At 46.9% G+C, this 18,897-nt stretch overlaps 1 protein-coding gene across 2 annotated transcripts in view; it reads left to right on the forward strand.

Moving 5' to 3' along the window:
- LOC105490231 (myotubularin related protein 6) overlaps positions 1–17,300 on the forward strand; it is a 112,676-nt gene extending 95,376 nt beyond the window's left edge. Inside the window, exon 15 of one of the 2 annotated variants that reach the window (XM_071081523.1) lies at positions 17,037–17,300. In XM_071081523.1, the coding sequence (XP_070937624.1) occupies positions 17,037–17,273 (237 nt within the window). In that variant the 3' untranslated portion in view covers positions 17,274–17,300. Of the gene's footprint in view, positions 1–2,553; positions 2,608–17,036 lie in introns of those variants that run through there. The other variant, XM_071081525.1, reaches the window with a different exon arrangement.
- Positions 17,301–18,897: the final 1,597 nt, after the last annotated feature.

Consider the following 18,897-nt stretch of genomic DNA (forward strand, 5'->3'; position numbering starts at 1 on the left):
CTTCTCCACGAAACCAGGAGGTTTGGAAAATGCCCCTTACCAGTCCACGTGAGGGGTGGCCTCTTAACAAAACCTAGAAAAACCCAGTGACAACAGGCCTGACTTTGAGTTTCTGTCAGAAAGCCTACATCATTATGCTCAGAATGAGGGAATTGGTGATTTTATAGAAATGGCTTATTTAAGAGGCTTAGCACAATGCTATCTGGGCCAGGGCATGTTTCCAGTGGGAAGCTTTTGAAAGCATTTATCTTTAATGAAACAGACTAATATTAAAATGCAGTCAATACCATAAAACCAATATAATTTCATGAGAAAAGTTCCTAAAATGACTGTTTCTTTGCAGAGCATGGGATGTAATGAAATGAATCATCTTGCCGGGCGTGGTGGCTCAAGCCTGTAATCCCAGCACTTTGGGAGGCCGAGACGGGCGGATCACGAGGTCAGGAGATCGGGACCATCCTGGCTAACACGGTGAAACCCCGTCTCTACCAAAAAATACAAAAAACTAGCCGGGCGAGGTGGCGGGCGCCTGTAGTCCCAGCTACTCGGGAGGCTGAGGCAGGAGAATGGCGTGAACCCGGGAGGCGGAGCTTGCAGTGAGCCGGATCTCGGCCACTGCACTCCAGCCCGGGCGGCAGAGCGAGACTCCGTCTCAAAAAAAAAAAAAAAAAAAAGAAATGAATCGTCTTTTGGAGGCTATTCACTAATTCCTCCCTGCCTGTCTCTGTGATACCTGTAAGTCCATGGGTAGGAAGGAGGGGCCTTCCTAAAGGAAGGAGCGTCCCCCACTGTCTTTGCCTCCCACCCCTTCTCCTCTTCCCTCCTTCCTTGCCCCCCACCCCGCCACCTTCTTCCTTCCCTTCCTTCCAATATTCAGTGCTTATCTGCGCTGTGACAGGTAATGTTACTGGGTGCCAATTAATGAAAAAAAGTCAAGCTTTTAAAGATTTAAAGTTAGTGTTATTCAAAGGTCTTAGGCTGAGGCCAGGCGTGGTGGCTCAAGCCTGTGATCCCAACAGTTTGGGAGGCCAAAGCAGGTGGATCCTTTGAGGCCAGGAGATTGAAACCAGCCTGGGCAATATAGTGAAACCCCAACTCTACAAAAAATACAAAAAGTATCTGGGCATGGTGGGGCATGCCTGTAGTCCCAGCTACTCAGGAGGCCGAGGTGGGAGGATTGCTTGAACACAGGAGTTCAAGGGTGCAGTGAGCTGTGATTGTGCCACTGCACTCCAGCTTGGGTGATAGAGTTTCACTCTGTCTCAAAACCACCCCCCAAAAAACCCAAAACCAAAAAACAAAGGTCTTAGGCCAAGCATGGTGGCTGACATCTGTAATCCCAGCACTTTGGGAGGCTGAGGCAGGAGGATCACTTGAGCCCAGGAGTTCAAGACTAGCCTGGGCAACATAGCAAGACCCCATCTCTAAAAAAAAATTTTTTTTTTAAATAAAACATACACAAAAAGTCTACTGACTGGAGCCTAGAGCCCAGAAGCAGCCCTTTAGAGAGGTTCTGTCAAATGCTCCACCACAGTATTTCAGCCTACAGCTTATATGCAGGTGGTGGAAATTCAGCATGTGCAAAAATCACATCAAACTTGTGCAGATGTTACACTGACACGGAATCACATCAAGGTTTGGGTGTAAGAGCGCATCTGGTTATACATTACAGAGGAATAATCCCTAACCCCATCAGACATGTTGTGTAGGAAAAGGCAAGGACTATGGTCATTTATCTTTTAAGGAATATAGTGACTCTGGCAAGAGACACAGGGAGCCACGTGCTCTATCCTGTTCTGTCTTCAAAGCATCTTTTCGGAGAGCTGCTGTATGTCGTCGCAGAGTCAGGGGCGTTGTGAAATTCTGCTGAATGAACAAGCTTGGCTTGGCTTTTGCTACTTTGCCTCTCATGGGGATGATGATGAGCAAGACGGATGAGGTTCTGCCTCATGGAGCTCATGGTCTGAAGGGAGAGGCTTACATCGGTGAGCATCTGTTTCCAATGGAGAGAGTGCTGTGAAGGACAGATGAGGTGGGGGCAGAGCTGGAGCAGGCTGAGCCTGAGTCAGCAAGCGAGCGGGTGGCACTTGGAAGCCAGGTGGCCAGAGCCCAGTGGATGAAGGGGACAGTGGTGGGAAGTGGGTTAGGACAGAGCGTCAAGAGCGAAGCCGCGAGGGGTAGGTAGACCGGGTTAAGGAATTCAGACTTGATCACCCTAAGAAAAAGGGGGAAATTCCTGGAAGGTTTTAAGCAGGAGAGTGACTTCATTTATTCTAAAAGTGGAAATAGAAGAGACGATGCTGGTGTGGTCTCTATGGAGCTCCTGCTATCCACACCACCTCTGGAAGCTTGGCCCATCCTGTAGGACCTCCATGCTCCTTGCAGTTCCGGCCCCAGGTGGTGAGACACCTGTATCCTGCACTGGTCCTGCACAAGTGGTCTTACTTAGAGGGGCAGTGCAGGTAAAGTGAGCTGGGACAACCGTGTGCAGATGGACAGAGGCCGTGCAGTGTGAATCGCTCACTCAACAAATACTTACTGAATCTCTCCTAGGGGCCAAGCACTGTGCCAGGCAGAGCGGTGGTGACGTAGCCACAGCGTCAACCAGGCAAATGTAAGAGCTGATTTATTTATTTATTTATTTATTTATTTATTTATTTATTCATTGAGATGGAGTCTCACTCTGTCACTCAGGCTGGAATGCAGTGGCACCATCTTGGCTCACTGCAACCTCCGCCTCCCTGGTTCAAGCGATTCTCCTGCCTCAGCCTCCCAAGTAGCTGGGACTACAGGCACACAGCACCACACCAGGCTAATATTTGTATTTTTAGTAGAGACGGGGTTTCACCATGTTGGTGAGGCTGGTCTCAAACTCCTGACCTCAGGTTATCCAGCAGCCTTGGCCTCCCAAAGTGTGTAAGCCACCGCACCCGGCCTGTAAGAGCTTTTATTTATTTATTTATTTTTCTGGTGAAATTTTATACATATATTATATATAATATATATAATATAATATATATAAAATATATAATATATATTATATATAAAATATATATGTAATATATATTTATTATATATATATGTAATATATATTATATATAAAATATATATGTAATATATATATTATATAATATATATAATATATATATATCCAGCAGGACTCAGTTGAGATAATCCCAATTTTGTGGGCCATCCAAAGCATGGTCTTCAGGAGCAGTGGAACATATGCCTTCTTCTCTCCATCAGGCCGAATCATGGTGTTGACCTTGGCCGCATCAATGTCATAGAGCTTCTTCACAGCCTGTTTGATCTGGTGCTTGTTGGCTTTAACATCCACAATGAACACCAGTGTATTGCTGTTTTCTGTCTTCATGGCGGACTCAGTGGTCAGCAGAAACTTGGTGACGGCATAGTAGTCAAGCTTGTTTCTCCTGGGGGCACTCTTCCAAGGATATTTTGGCTATCTTCAGAGTTGCAGTGTCTTGGACTAGTGTGCACTGCTGCTGCTGCTGCTTACTTCTTTCTTCTTCCTTCTTCTTTCTTTTTCCTTCTTCTTCTTCCTTCTTCTTCCTTCTTTCTTCTTCTTCTTTCCTCCTCCTCCTTCTTCTTTCTTCTTCTTCTTCTTTCCTCCTCCTCCTCCTCCTGCTGCTGCTGCTGCTGCTGCTTCTTCTTCTTCTTCTTCTTCTTCTTCTTCTTCTTCTTCTTCTTCTTCCTCTTCCTCTTCCTCTTCCTCTTCCTCTTCTTCCTCTTCCTCTTCTTCCTTCTTCTTTCTTCCTTTTTAGTGGCTGTGGATGCCTTTCTGCACTGCCTTCTTGGCCTTCAGAGCCTTTGCTTTGGCTTTAGGAGGGGCAGAAGCTTCCTTCTTCACCCTCGGTGCCATCTTGTGAAAAGGGTCCAAAGAGCTTTTCTAAAAGCAGCAGTTGGAAGATCTATTTTGTGGGTGATGGGTGGTTTGTTTTTCTCCCTTTGCTATCCAGATAATTGGACAAGCCCCTAGTGAGATGTGCCTCTGGCTGGAGACTGTGGAGTACTTATGGGCATCGGGTAGCATGGCCAGGGAGGAGAAGGGGGCTCTTGTTCCTGTAGATCAATGACTCTTTCCATCTGACAGAAAGGAGTATCCTTGGTATCAATACATAACATACATGAGCAAACAGGACTGGACCAATCTCCTAGTCACTCCTCGAGACACTCAGCCTCACAGGTCTTGTGCACTCCTGGAAGAAGTGAAGCAAAGCTCTGCAGTCTTGGGTCAGGTGAACTCAGCCAGAGGGGTGAGAATTGTGTTAGTATGAAGAGTCAAAAAAATCCACAGTCTTTATCCAAAAACTTTACTTTTTTGCTTTATTATGTTTTATTCAGATTATTAGGTTAATTTCTTTGAAGGCCCGTGGCTTGTGAGTTGAAAGTCAAGGCTCTGTTTCCTACCCAGTGCTTCCCCTCCCGAGCCCGTGTTTCTTCGTGGGTGGGTTCAAGCCGGCGGTGATGGTTCTCACTTGTACTAATAAGAGCAGGGTCATCGAGGGTGGTGTGGAATGAAGCATTTCACAAACTACTCAGTGGCTGCTACTGTCTTTGAGCAGTTCCCATGCAGTATGTGAGTCCAGGCAGCGATGACATGAAAACAGTCAAGGTGAGCATAAGATCATTATTCGAGTGTGAAGTCAGACTACTGCAGTAAGAAAAATTGTTCTTGACTCCTTTTTAAAAGTGCACTTAGCGCACATTTCTCACAGCAGGTTGGAAAGATTCTGAGAGAGTGCACGAATCATTGGATTTCCAGGTGACACCACTTTCTAAAAAGAAAACCATGTAAGTGAAGTGCAAAGGCATCCAGCCTTTGATTTCGGCCTTGAATCAGGCAGCCAATGAGCTGCTGCACACCTGCCCCCCACCCCAACTCCTCTATTGTTCTAAATGTGAGCAGCAGGTGCTTCCGCGCTGTCTCATTCCGGCACAGACCTGGTGTCTGACACACAAGTGTGGTTCCTTTCCTTTCCTTGAATGACCTCTGAAACCCTGGCATGCAAAAGCACACCTGTCTAGATGGCTCTTTCAGATACATCCTTTACAGTGCTGTTAATAGTCACACTTGGACACATACACCTTTATTGTTTTTCAATTTTCTTTCTTTTTTTCTTTTCTTTTCTTTTTTTTTTTTTTTTTTTTTTTTTTTTGAGACAGAGTTTTGCTCTGGTTGCCCCGGCTGGAGTGTTGTGGTGCAATCTCAGCTCACTGCAACCTCCACCTCCCAGGTTCAAGCGAGTCTCCTGCCTCATCCTCCTGAGGACTACAGGTGCGCGCCACCATACCCGGCTAATTTTTGTAATTTTCGTAGAGACAGGGTTTCACCATGTTGGCCAGGCTGGGCTCGAACTCCTGACCTCAGGTGATCCACCTGCCTCAGTCTTCCAAAATGCTGGAATTATAGGTGTGAGCCACTGCGCCTGGCCTATCTTTTCAATCTTAAAAGCCACACACCTAGCTGCTGTTTCCCAGCAGGCAGGCAGCATCCCCGATGCTGGTGCCGCACCTGCGGACAGAGACTCGGATGATGGAAGCACCAGGGTGGAGGGGGCTGTGCATCGGGGTGCTGGCAGGAGACTTTTCACGTTGCCCCTGAGGACAGCCATCACCCTGGAGAGGACCAAGTGGCACTGAGGGACATGTGCTGTGCACATATGGATGGACCTTCATTGCTTTCCTGTCCCCCACAGAGACGGATGGGCTTGTGATCCTTTCTCTTTTCTTCTTCCTTAAGCCAGTGAATGTCTTTTAAATCTGTCTTCCTCCATAGTTCCTTTGTCTTTGGTTTCAGTTTTTTCTACGCTCTTTTCTGAGGCATAAAATATTCTAGATAGAATCATAACCCTTTAATACCATCTTCTTCACCTCTGGAGCTTAATCACCTGGCACCCGGTGTGCGTGTTAAAAACATGCGTGGTGAGTGAATAAACTACTGAATTTATTTTTTTGTCCACACACAGGCACCATCCATGCATACCAAAGTCCCAGCAATGACGACATTCATGAAAAGAAAACTGGAATATATTTCACCATGGGAAAAATGTTCTTATTGATTCAGGATCAAAATGGAGAAGCAAGTACAGGATGATGATCTTAATGAGCTCTTTTAGAGTCAAAGAAATGTACTTATCTGGTTACTTTAAGTAAGGAGGGTTTATTAAAGGGACACATGAGGAAATAAAGAAATGAGGGATGTGTCACCTGGCAGGGGTCAGGAGGATAGAGGGAAGCTTTCTCATTCTGAGTGCAGGGCAGCTGTAGGGACGGGGCTGTGTGGTTCCTGGGGTAGCAGGAGCACTGGCCTCCCTTCTGTGTCTCAGCACCGCTCCCCTGCCTGGTACTGGCACTCCCTCTCCACCCGGACATGACTTATTTCTCCAGGGATCCTGTGGCCGCTGCTTCTTCGCCTCAATGCTTTCCCAGGCTCCGGGGTCTCCAGGGCTCTGCTCCTGCCTTCCCTTCCGCTTTACTGACCCTATTTTCTAACTCTCTGTATTTCACATTCAGACTCCCCAAGAGGAGGGTCTGATTCGTGTATGACAGTGGTGAAAGTTAAATTCATCCCCAAGCCCAGAGCATGGATATTCAAACTAATGAAAACAAGCCACACTATAACCTGCTTCAGTGATCGTCAGAAACTAACTAGTTTAGAGACGCTCGTTGGGGCTCTCCCACCACCAGCCTCTTAACGTGGACATAAGTTCCCCCTAACTAACTTCCTTTCAGGAGAAAACAAAGAGAAGTCCAGCCTCTAAGAGTGAACCTGCAAACCCAGGGGAAAGGACCCTTTTCCCTCCCCCATTTTGCAGTCCCTCCCCACCCTCTCTACCTCCACTCACTGTTTTCTCTCCCTTCCTTCTGGATTCAACTCTCATCTCATTGCCCTCTGAGTCCGCTCCTCAGGGCGTCCTGGCAGCCACATCTGCAGGCGCTGTAGATTCCTACACCCCTCGATCACACTGTTCCGGTGGATTTTCACCTTCTGTCCCCACTGCTCCCTGTATGTACGCTAAAGGCTGTTTGTGTTTTGTTGTTGTGTCACAGCCGTGTTGGTCCTTAGCTGAGTGCCACAACCCCCCACGCTTTCCCCTGCCCTGACTCCATCCATTCCCGCCTCCCTGGTTCAGCAGACCCAGGCTTCCATCCGGGGAAGTTGAGGCACATGCAAAGCCAGACTGGCAGTGTTGCCCAGTGAAGGGGCATGGCTGGAGCCCCGCCCTGCAGCCCCGGAGCTCATGTCCTGGAGTAGCACCGGGCCTGTTTCCCACTCTTCGTTCGGCTTGTTCGGCGTTCAGCTTATTCGGCACGTCAGGGCCCGTGAGGCAAGAACAAACCTCTTCACACTGGAGAACTCAGCTTCGTTCCTGTCACCTCAGTCACGTACATGACTGATTTCAACTCAGAAGGACTGATGAATGCGGTCTTAGAACTTGCCTTGGGCAGCGCTAGGAGGTGGAAGTAGGTGGTGTTTGGTGCCTGTGGTGACAGTGTGGCGGCTCACCAACAGCCAGTCCCCGCCTTTCCCTTGCTAACAGACTCCCAATTTTGTTCTGGGATAGGCTGATTGAGGGAAGATGGAAGCAGTTCCACAGGAAAGATCATTAGTCTAAACCCACCATGAGAATCCCAGTCCCCTTAGAGAGGGATTGGGTTGGGGCAGTGGGGAGTGGGGATATGGGGCCCCATTCTGGCCAGTGAAATGTAAAGTCTGTTGGGGAATTTGGTGAAAGGTTTTCCATTCTGTTGAAAATAGAGGTCCATGAAGAGGATTTACCCTTTCCTTCCTGCCTTGGCATATTTTCATGTGAGGACATGATGCTTGGAACTGTGGCAGCCACCTTGTGACCAAGAGGAGAAAATACAGAGACAGCAGAGAAACTGATGCAATGCAGAGCCTCAATACCACCAAATCACTGGATCAATATGGAACTGTCTTCTTCTTCTTCCTTTTTTTTTTTTTTTTTTTGAGATGGAGTCTCGCTCTGTCACCCAGGCTGGAGTGCAGTGGTGCTATCTCGGCTCACTGCAAGCTCTGCCTCCCGGGTTCACACCATTCTTCTGCCTCAGCCTCCCATGTAGCTGGGACTACAGGCGCCTGCCACCATGCCTGGCTAATTTTTGTATCTTTAGTAGAGATGGGGTTTCACTGTGTTTGCCAGGATGGTCTCGCTCTCCTGACCTCGTGGTCCACCCGCCTCGGCCTCCCAAAATGCTGAGATTACAGGCGTGAGTCACCATGCCCGGCCAGAACTGTCTTCTTCTATACTTAGTATATGTAATAACAACCCCCTTTGCTTTAGCCGCTCTTAGTCATGTTTTCTGTTACTTGCTGCCAAAAGCTCCCTGACTGGTGTAGCAGACACCAACACACCCCCAGACCTCCTGGAACAGGCCCACAGTGGTGGATTTAGCCTGGGGAAGCCTGTTGCACACAAGACTGAGAGGATGGGTAGATAGGAGGGTGGATGGGTTCCTCTACTGACAACCTGAGCCAAGAAATGGCACCAGTCCCCAGAAGGTGACAGGATCTGCTGTTGTTCCCACTCATGACGCCAGATACCACCCCAGTCAAGTGTCCCTATTTGTATCTCTTAGGAGATGATTTGGAAAGGAAACAAATGAGGAGACCCAGAAGTCAATTCCGTTGCTGAGCCACTGGGCTAGGATGAGGTGTGGTCTCCATGGAAGAGGGAACCCACCCAAAGCCATCGTAAATGGCTGACATCTGAGAAGGCCAGGCTGGAAACCCAAATGCATGGGGCAATGGGGTGGGGAGGGGGAGATAACCAGTGGCCAGCCAGAGGAGCTGATGCCCACGCTAGGAGACCTGTGGGTGGGAGAGCCCCAGTAAAGGAGAGTCTCCACAAAATAAAGTAAAATCCACCCAACCCCGAAGGAAAAGGAGCTATGACCTCTCCCAGGCCCAGAAAACACCAACCTTTGATCACAAAGGCACCTGTTGGGTGAGGAAGTTCCTATCCTTACTTTTCCTTTGGAACACTGGGTAAGGAGGAGATGGAAAACTTATGGAGAAACGGGAACCCCTCTTTTCCCTCTATACCTTCCAGCCCAAAGAAGCAGCAAGCTGGGAGATGCTTTAACATTATAAAATTTTTTTTTAATTATTATGAAAATTTTCACATATATACAAAAAGACTATAGTAATGAACCCCCATTCACTCATCCCCTACTCTCAACGATTATCAGTATTCTGCCTTTTACATTTTATCTATTCTGCCCTGGTACTATTTTTCCTAGAGTATTTTAAAGCAAATCCCAGACATTGCATCACTTTACTGGTATGTATTTCAGTATATGTCTCTAACAGATAAGGATATTAAAAGAAAAACCATAACCACAATAACATTATCACACCCAACCGAACTAATACTATTCCTGTAATATCTAATATCTAATAGGCAGTCCGTGTTCAATTTCCCCGCTGGACTCAGAAATGAATTTTTCAGCAGGTTTATTCAAATCAGGGTCTAAACAGGACCCTTGCCTTTCATTCATGGGATAGGCCTCTTAGCACATGGCTTTTCTCCCGATAGATTTTAGCAGCCACTAATGATTGCCGTGAAGCTCCACTATTTCTTTCGGGGGTTGCAAAATTGTGATTTTCTAACAATGTAATTACTTTGCTATCAATTAGGTGGGTTCTTCTATTAAGCAGAATTTTCCCCTATTGACTGTTTGGTTACTCTGAAATGCAGTCTGTATATGAAAAGCAGAATAGGGCTGGGCACGGTGGTTCGCACATGTCATCCCAGCACTTTGGGAGGCCAAGGCAGGCAAATCACTTGAGGCCAGGAGTTCCAGACCAGCCTGGCCAACATGTTGAAACCCCATCTTTACTAAAAATACAAAAATTAGCCGGGTGTAGTGGCAGGCTCCTGTAGTCCCAGCTGCTCAGGGGCCTGAGGCAGGAGAATCACTTGAACCTGGGAGGCAGGGGTTGCAGTGAGCCGAGATGGTGCCACTGCACTCCAGCCTGGGCGACAGAGCAACACTGTCTCAAAAACAAACAAACAAACAAGCGAACAAACAAACATCAGAATAATGCTGGATTCTTCTCTGTTATATACCCATTTTCAGAATAATGTGTAGGTGTCCGGCAGCCTCCAAAGGGAGCTGATAAGTTTGGTATTTTGTTTGATTTAGTGTTACTGTAAGCCCATGAGTTTTTTCTGTATTTGATTGCCATCATCTTGCTTTTTATGATGGTCAGGTTTTCCTCTTTGGTGAGCTGGTGCACCTTCAGGCTGGGTCCTGTGTTGTTTTGAAGATGTGGTCTGATTATTTCCTTGCCTTCAGGGTCAAGAAATTTTAGGCTCATCTTGTACATTTTCTGCCCCAACTCTGACACCAATCATTTCTCCAAGGAGCCCTGGTTCCTTTTAGTGTAAATTGGTATTTACAGACCAAATCTGTCTGGAGAAGCACGTCCCTTTAAATTAAGTTGGAGATTCAACTGTTGCAGGAAATTGGACATTTTTAATTACAGAAATGAGACTGTACTAAAGTGGATGGAAAGACTTCTATTTTCTGACGCTGATGAGAGTCTTGGGACCTGCCCTAACTCACATCCAGCTCTGGGTAAGTGAATTACCATTTCTAGCCTCAGGTTTTCTCATTCATAAATGGGAATAGCAACACCTACCTCAATGCGCTATGATGAGAATGAAGCAAGAGAGTTCACGTGTAAGGATCTTCGTCTCATACGTATTCACCCAGCAGTGGTAGTCGTGATAGTTGTCATCTCTGAAGCCCAAAGATCCACTCTGCCAGAACACCAGGGAATGCCTGGGTACCGGAAATTACCCAGAGGATGGAGGGTTCAGAAAGGATGGCCAGATGGGGACTGGCACAGGCCATCTCACAGCTGAGCAAGGGTTCACCGTGCACATGTGCGGATGTGTAGATACACATGCATAGGCACAAACAGCGCTCTGAAGCAGCATACCCCACACTGCAGGCTGGGGGTCACGCTGAGAGCACGTCAGGCATTCGGATGATGTGTGGGCTATTATTAATAGTAATTGCAGTAATCACATATGAACCCAGCATAGGAACTGCTACTATTGCCCTGAAAATGTGTGAGTTAGCAGCCAATTCTTTGGAATACTGAACACATGATTGCACCCGGCAATGAAAGAAAAGGGAGAAACGGCACGTGTCTGGCCTCACTTAGAGGTTTGGCGGTGATTTTACCCACTGCTTCATATGGTTCTGCTGAACACAGCTGGTCAAGTGACCTACAACTGAGGAGATACAGGGCCTCAGATGACAAAATGAAGCCAAATTCCCAGCCTTTCCTAGGAGAGCACAGCAGGTATGCAAAGTAGTTCTGAGTGCCAGGAATATTTCCATGTGGAGAATGAAATAGGAGCGTGGCCGTGAGGGAAGGCGCGTGTCTGTGAGGGAGAACTGTTTTTGGTTCCTGCCCACTGAGATCTGGGGTTGTTGGTTATGAATCACTACTGTAACAGAAGCTCACTGATACATGGTAGTCTTTCAGAACGCCTGGCACTTCGTGGTGAATAAATATTATTAATAAAAAAAGAGCCTGAATGCCAAACAAACTATGCTCTCTCTATTCACAGTTTTTCTCTGCTGAACAGATCCTCTGAGCACACTGGATGGGAGGCGGAGGATGCGTGCTCAGGGCAGGAGCCCTGGGATGCTGAAGTCAGCAGGGTCCAGGCCCTCTGTCCCTCCAGCTCCCTCAGCCCCTCACTCAGGATGTGCATTGGACCTTTCTCTACATTGGTGCTGTTTCTTGCCAGGTCTGTTTTTACTCCTGCCTCTGGTGGAGCTTAGGGAGGACCACTTGGGGGCCATGTCTCCAACTTCAGCTCCCTGAGCCTCCCACCCACCCAGTTCTCCCACCTGGAGGGCACTGCAAGGCCCGCATTAATTAGGGTTCTCCAGAGAAACAGCCACACATATCTGAAACACTCTACACTGACAGGATGGGTGTAATAGAGAGAGGGATATATTTTAAGAAATTGGACTGGGTGCAGTGGCTCATGCTTATAATTCCAGCACTTCAAGAGGCTGAGGCAGGTGGATTGCTTGAGCCCAGGAATTTGAGACCAGCCTGGGAAACATGACAAAACCCTGTCTGTACGAAAAAAATACAAAAATTTTCTGGGTGTGGTGGTACATGTCTGTAGTCCCAGCTACTCGGGAGGCTGAGGAGGGAGGATTGCTCGAACCTTGAGGTGGAGGCTGCAGTAAGCTGTGATTGTGCCACTGCACTCCAGCTGAGATTGTGCCACTGCATTCCAGCTTGGGTGACAGAGCAAGACCCTTTTCCAGAACCCCATCCCCACACACTCAAAAAGAAATTGGCTCATGTGATTGTGGGGGTTGGGAAGTCCAAATTTCGTGGGGCAGGAGACCCAGGCAAGAGTTGATGTAGCTCAGGTGCAGGGGCAGTCTGGAGGTAGCAGTTCCTCTTCTTCAGGAGGCCTCCATTGTTTAACTCCTTTAACAGATTGAATGAGGCCCAACCCCATTAGGGAGGGGCATCTGCTTTACTCAAGTCTACTGATTAACTATAAATCGCATCTAAAAATGCCTTCATAGCAACATCAAGACTGGTGTTTGACTAAATATCTGGTGGCCTGGCCACATTGACGCAGAAAATGCTCCATCCCAAGGCCTTCCTCAGCATGAGAGGAGGCAGCCACCAGAGTTGATCTCCGTCGCACAGGTCTACTGAAGCAGCTGGAACACGGGTGACGAACACCACGGCAGAACTTCTCTGACTCAAAGGCATTCTGAGCTGGGAACAAACCTGGTGCCTAAGTCAGATGGAATTGTCAGTCACCTGAAGAAGCAGTGGAGGCAGGAAGAAGTCGAGGCGTTTATTCACTGCTAACTAACATGCTTCTGTGTTGGGCTCTGCAAAGGTCTGTTCGGTGAACTTCACTCAGGGCTCCTGAAAGCTGCCCCAAGCCTGAACGCAAGCACATGAGGAGACACAGGAACATCTGGTGAAGAAGCGCGTGACACCAGAAAGATGATTGTTTACTCTTTGCCATTTGGGAGTGAGTTTGAGGGCAGGACTGTGGCACAGTGTGGTGGATTAAGGATTCTTTGCCACTTCTATCACTGAGAGGTACAAGCGGCTTCCCCTCCCCTTGAATCTGCACTGGCCTCGTGACTCGCTTGGCTAATAGAATGCAGAATCTCTGTGCCAGTTCTTGGGAAAGCCTGGAAGCTTCATGTTCGTGCTCTTGGAAACCAGCCACCATGGGGTGAGGAAGCCCAAACTGTTCTCCTGGAGACAGCAGCAACACGGGGAACCCTGGAGGATGAGACACTACACGGGGACAGAGAGACCTGGGGTGGGGAGCGAACCCATGATCTCCAGCGTACAGCCAGCACCCAGCCCTCAGATGTACAAGACACCTTCATGGTCCTTTTGGCCAGCCCAGCCCCAAGACAGACACACTGGTGTGAGCAATCCATGGGGACACCCATGAAGAGCCACCCACGCAGGTCACAGGACCATGGGAAATCACTGAAGTGTTACTTTGAGTCACGATGTTTCACGGTGATTTGTTATTCAGCAATAGGTCATTGAAACACATAGAGTGGCAAGATGAAAGCAATTTATCCAGGAAAACATTCTGCTCTCAGGAGACAAAGGAGAATCAATATTTGATACAAAGAAGTGACCCATTCATGACTTACTTTGATGGGAACTGTTCAAAGAACGTGAAAGAGTCTAATGATTGGAGAAACAGAACAATTTGGTGGCACAAAAGTTTCTGGGTGCTGGACAGAATCCCATCTTTGTCATAGCTAGCTGCAGACTTTGGGCCATAACTTTTCTGACTTGGGGCTTAGAAGGCACCGCTGGAGTTGTGGCTCTCAGAGCTCTGATGGAGGACAGTTTGCCGTGTGGGGGAGCATGCAGGAGGAATGGCATTGGTAGTAACCTGGAAGAACATCTGAAATGAGAGCACAGCCCCTCAATCCTCGTGAGCCTCCGAGTAGTGGCAGCAGCAAGTTTTGATGAACTAGGAAAGGATGAAAACAAAGGTGTTCTGATCGAGCTTCATGCTCCTAGTGTGATGAATTAAGCAACTTGGAGCCCAGGTATAAAGAACTCAGGGCAAGGCGTGGTGGCTCACACCCGTAATCCCAGCACTTTGGGAGGCCGAGGTGGATCACCTAAGGTCAGGAGTTTGAGACCAGCCTGGCCAACATGGCAAAACCCCGTCTCTACTAAAATTACAAAAATTAGCTGGGTGTGGTGGCGCATGCCTGTAATCCCAGCTACTCCGGAGGCTGAGTTAGGAGAATTGCTTGAACCTGGGGGACGGAGGTTGCAGTGATCTGTAGAGATCGCACCACTGCACTCCGGCCTGGGAGAGAGAGCGAGATTCCATCTCAAAAAACAAAACAAAAAACTCAGGAGGAAAGTAAACCCACCTCTGGTTATTGTCAGAGACACATGAAACCACAGCCAGCGATGTGCCCTCCACACGGGCAGCCTGGGCTTCCTGATTTGCTACTTTCTTCCCATCGGTAAGAGGTTAAACTCAGAGCGGTGAAGGCAGATGGGAAACAGGTGAAGTTATTAGCTGCCTACAGTGAGAAGCTACACCTGCTCTGCAATCAAAAACAAAACAATGCCCAGAAAGCTCACGAATGCCGTAACCAAAGGAAGCACTTTGTAACAGGCCCCTCCAGCCAGGACAGGAAAACCAATGGATGCTGGGACTAGCACAGGGGAGAGGTGCTCTTCCTTCTGGATCCAGAGGATAACATGAATGAGATCTGAATCCTGCTGAGCTTCTTAGCTGCCCTCTCCATGGGGACATGAAGACCAGTTGATGTTGATGGTATGGGGAAAAGTTGTTTGTGTTGAAGCAAATGTTGTGGGGTTGGGGAGATTACATTTGGAACAGTGAAAATAAATGTTATAATATTATAATTTCAACATATTATGTTTTAACGTGTTTCTATTTTTAAATGTTTAAAACGTAAATGTATTTTATAGTGTTATAATTTTCATTTTATTTATGGTAATATTTACTGAATAGAAATTATTGATTTGTATATATTTCCTCACTATACATTTTTAGTAGACTATTTTTTTAGAGTAGCTTTAAAGTCACAGCAAAATTGAGTTGAAGATACAGAGAGTTCCCATATACCTCCTGCCGCCCCATCCCACCAAACCTCCCCTTACTATCAACATCCCACAAGAAAATGGTACATTTGTTACAACCGATGAGCCTCCATGGACACATCATTATCCCCTAGAGTCCATAGTTAACGTCAGTTCATCCTTGGTATTGAACATTCTATGGGGCTGGACAAATGTACAATGACATGTAATCACCATTGTAGTACCATATAAGCAGTTTCACTATCCTAACAATCCTGGGCTCTACCTATTCGTTCGTTCCTTCCTCCCATTTAAAAAAAAATTTTTTTAATAGTTGTGACTTTTCCAGAGTATCATATAGTTGGAAATCATATATTATGCAGCTTTTTCAGATTGACTTCTTTCACTTAGTAATATGCATTTAAGGTTCCTCCATGTTTTTTCATGGCTTGATAGTTTAGTTCGTTTCTTTTTAGTCCTGAATAATATTCCATTGTCTGGAGGGACCACAATTTATTTGTCCATTCACTTACTGAAGGACACCTTGGTTGCTTCCAAGTTTTAGCAGTTATGAATAGAGCTGCCACAAACATTTGTGTGCAAGTTTTTGTGTGGACATAAATGTATTGCTTTTAATTCATTGGGTAAATACTAAGAACTACAATTGCTGGATTGTATGATAAGAATATGTTTAGTCTTATAAGAAACTGTCCAATTGTCTCCCTACCTGGCTGTACCATTTTGCATTCCCACCAGCAATGAATGAGAGTTCCTGTTGCTCCACATCCTTGTCAGCATTTAGTGTTGTCAGTGTTCTGGACTTTAGCCATTCTAATAAATACGTAGTGGCATCTCACCATTGTTTTCATTTGCATTTCCTTGATGACATATGACATATGATGTGGAGTATCTTTTCATATGCCTCTGGAGTAGCTGAGACTACAGATGTGCACCATCACGCCTGGCTAATTTTTGTATCTTTTTGTAGAGATGGGGTTTTGCCGTGTTTCCCAGGCTGGTCTTGAAATCCTGAGCTCAAGCGCTCTGCCTACCTTGGCCTCCCAAAGTCCTGGGATTACAGGCGTGAACCAACTCACCTGGCCATAAATATTTGTTGACCGAATAAATGAATGAATGTGATTATCTGTTTGTCAATTAATTCAGTCTGTTTTGTATGGATTTTTTAAAGATTATATTTGTTTTCTTTATGAGATTGCACAATTTAAAGGCAGAGATCATGCCTCATATGAACTATGTCCATTCATATACTCATACATTGAACAAGTATTTATTGAGTGGCTACTATATGATTGCTGGGTACTGTGCAAGCCATAAAGGATACAGACAGATTTGATCCCTATTCCTGTGAAATTTTCAGCTCAGTCAGGAATGCAGACAACTAAATAAGGAATAAAATTAAATAGAGTGCTTATTTTACTAGGAGATGACTATGTGAATTCTCTAAGATTAACATAGTGCCTGACACATAATTGTTTTTGAGTCAAATAGTTCTTCAATATGAGCTCTATTGATACTGATGTCATATTACTACTGAGAGATTATAAAGAAATTAATTTCATGCTTGTTTTCACAATTGTTTCCAGTTCAACTTCAAAATTAAAATGGAAGTAAAAAATGTTATTCTAGTGACACACTTACACCAAGCTAATATAAATCTTACATCAGCTTAAGTAGTAATAAGATTCAAGCATCTGTTGTCTCCAGAAGACATTGTTATGTGTTAACCGCCCAAGAACAAGCCCTTGTTCTCAGCTCAGCGAATGACTCCGCCCACAGTGAAGTACTACGTCTCTCCTTGAACTCCAACCCAGTTCATCTCTCCAAGCTCAACTGCGTTCTCCTCTTCTCTGCCTAGAATCTCCCTTGTTGTGGATTTCAGACCTTGAGTGTGCAGCTCCCCATCTGGACTCTCGTGAAGGTCATGGTAAACAACACACAGAGCATCCCTTTGTCATGGGCTCAGCTGACGCGTCTCCCTCCCTCACCGCTGCCCCGCCAGCCTCTAGCAGCACATCTGCGGTGGACAATGAGTCTCATTTCACATTTTGGCTCTGCGGTAGGCATCATCATGGGGACGGAATACACACCATAGGATAATAAACAAGGGACTGTTCAAGAACAAATATCAAAATAAAGACAAAAGGAAAGAGGAGCTGTTTGTCTCTCTGTTCCTCTAGTTTCCCAGCATTTCTTCACAGGCTTCATGAAAACCTCCAGTTCCGTCTACTGTAATGTTTCCCACCTTCAAAGGCTTCTCTGAAGAGAGACTGTAGTGTTTGGGATAAAATTTGCTTTCTCCGGCATGTCTGTCCTGTTGAGCTTTATCCAATGTCCAGGAGACAGCAGTGTACAGGAAGGACATTGCTGCTGGGGTCACCAGCAGGAGGAGCCTAGAGTGGCAGGGGAGGCTGGAGTGGAGTCCGAGCAGCGCCATGGCCCCTGCTGCCTGCTGTTGGAGGAGTCCAGTGTTGTGGGGTGACGCTTGGGAGTCAAGTGTTACGGGATGGTGATGGGGAGTCCAGCAAGGGAGAGAAGGGAGAAGAGTCAAAGGGTGCTCCCGGGGGGTCCTCCCAAAGCACTGCCTCTCATGTGGGCAACTCTCTTCTCCTCCCCACCCACAGGGCTCCTGGAAGGTCTCCTGCAGAGCCTGCCTTTCCCTGAGTTGGTCCCTTATCACCTTATTCACCTGAGTCTTAGGGACTCAGAGCGCAAGGTGTGCACCTTGAGCATGTCACCAAACCACGGCACTCACTCTGCCTCCGTGTTCGTGGGGTGCACACAGAAAGGTCCACAAAAGCCACGTGTTTGCTCAGACAGAGGTCCCACAAACAGGGCTTGTGTGCTGTATTTTCTTTCTTTTTTTAGAGACGGGGTCTCACTCCAGTGACCCTCCTGCCTCAGCCTCCCAAAGCACCGATAGTACAGGTGTGAGCCACCATGCCTGGCCCTGTGTACTATATTTTCTTTTCCACATACACAGTAATACTATTTACTTTTTAATTAGTAGAATAACCAGCTCCTCCCGGTTTGCCAAGGGCTTTCCTGATTTTGAAGCTGAAAGTCCCGTATCTTGGGAAATCCCGCCGTTTCAGCAAATTAAGATGGTTGGTCACATCTGGTCAAGGAAATTTGTAAATTACAAACTTACTTTCAGGAAAATCGGTAAAACGTCCGTATGTCCTCTCTAGGTAGGGTCTGTGTTTTGCTGATTTTTGCGTCCCCTGGCTGGAGCAGCCAGCCTTGGGCATGATAAATAGGTGTTCACCATTACCTTGAGAAGTTATTGCTCTCCGCTAGTAGAGGTGGAGCGTGCCGACTGTCCATGCACTCTCAGAGGTCGCTCTGAAATGAAAACCTTGCATTTAGTACGTAGCTGAGCTAGAGGTAAAGTGAGAGGCTGTAGGACGGAGATTTCTCCTGCATAAAATAATCTGAGGGCCGGATGCAGTGGCCCTCACCTGTAATCCCAGCATTTTGGGAGGCCAAGGCCGGAGGATCACCTGAGGTCAGGAGTTCAAGACCAGCCTGGCCAACATGGTGAAACCCCATCTCTACTAAAATCACAAAAAATAGCCAGGCATGGTGGCGAATGCCTGTAACCCAGCTACTCGGGAGGCTGAGGCATGAGAATTGCTCGAACCTGGGAGGCAGAGGTTGCAGCGAGCAGAGATTGAGCGACGATCTCCAGCCTGGGCGACAGAGTGAGACTCCGTCTC

Source organism: Macaca nemestrina, chromosome 16 (assembly GCF_043159975.1).
Source record: "Macaca nemestrina isolate mMacNem1 chromosome 16, mMacNem.hap1, whole genome shotgun sequence".
NCBI lineage: Eukaryota > Metazoa > Chordata > Mammalia > Primates > Cercopithecidae > Macaca > Macaca nemestrina.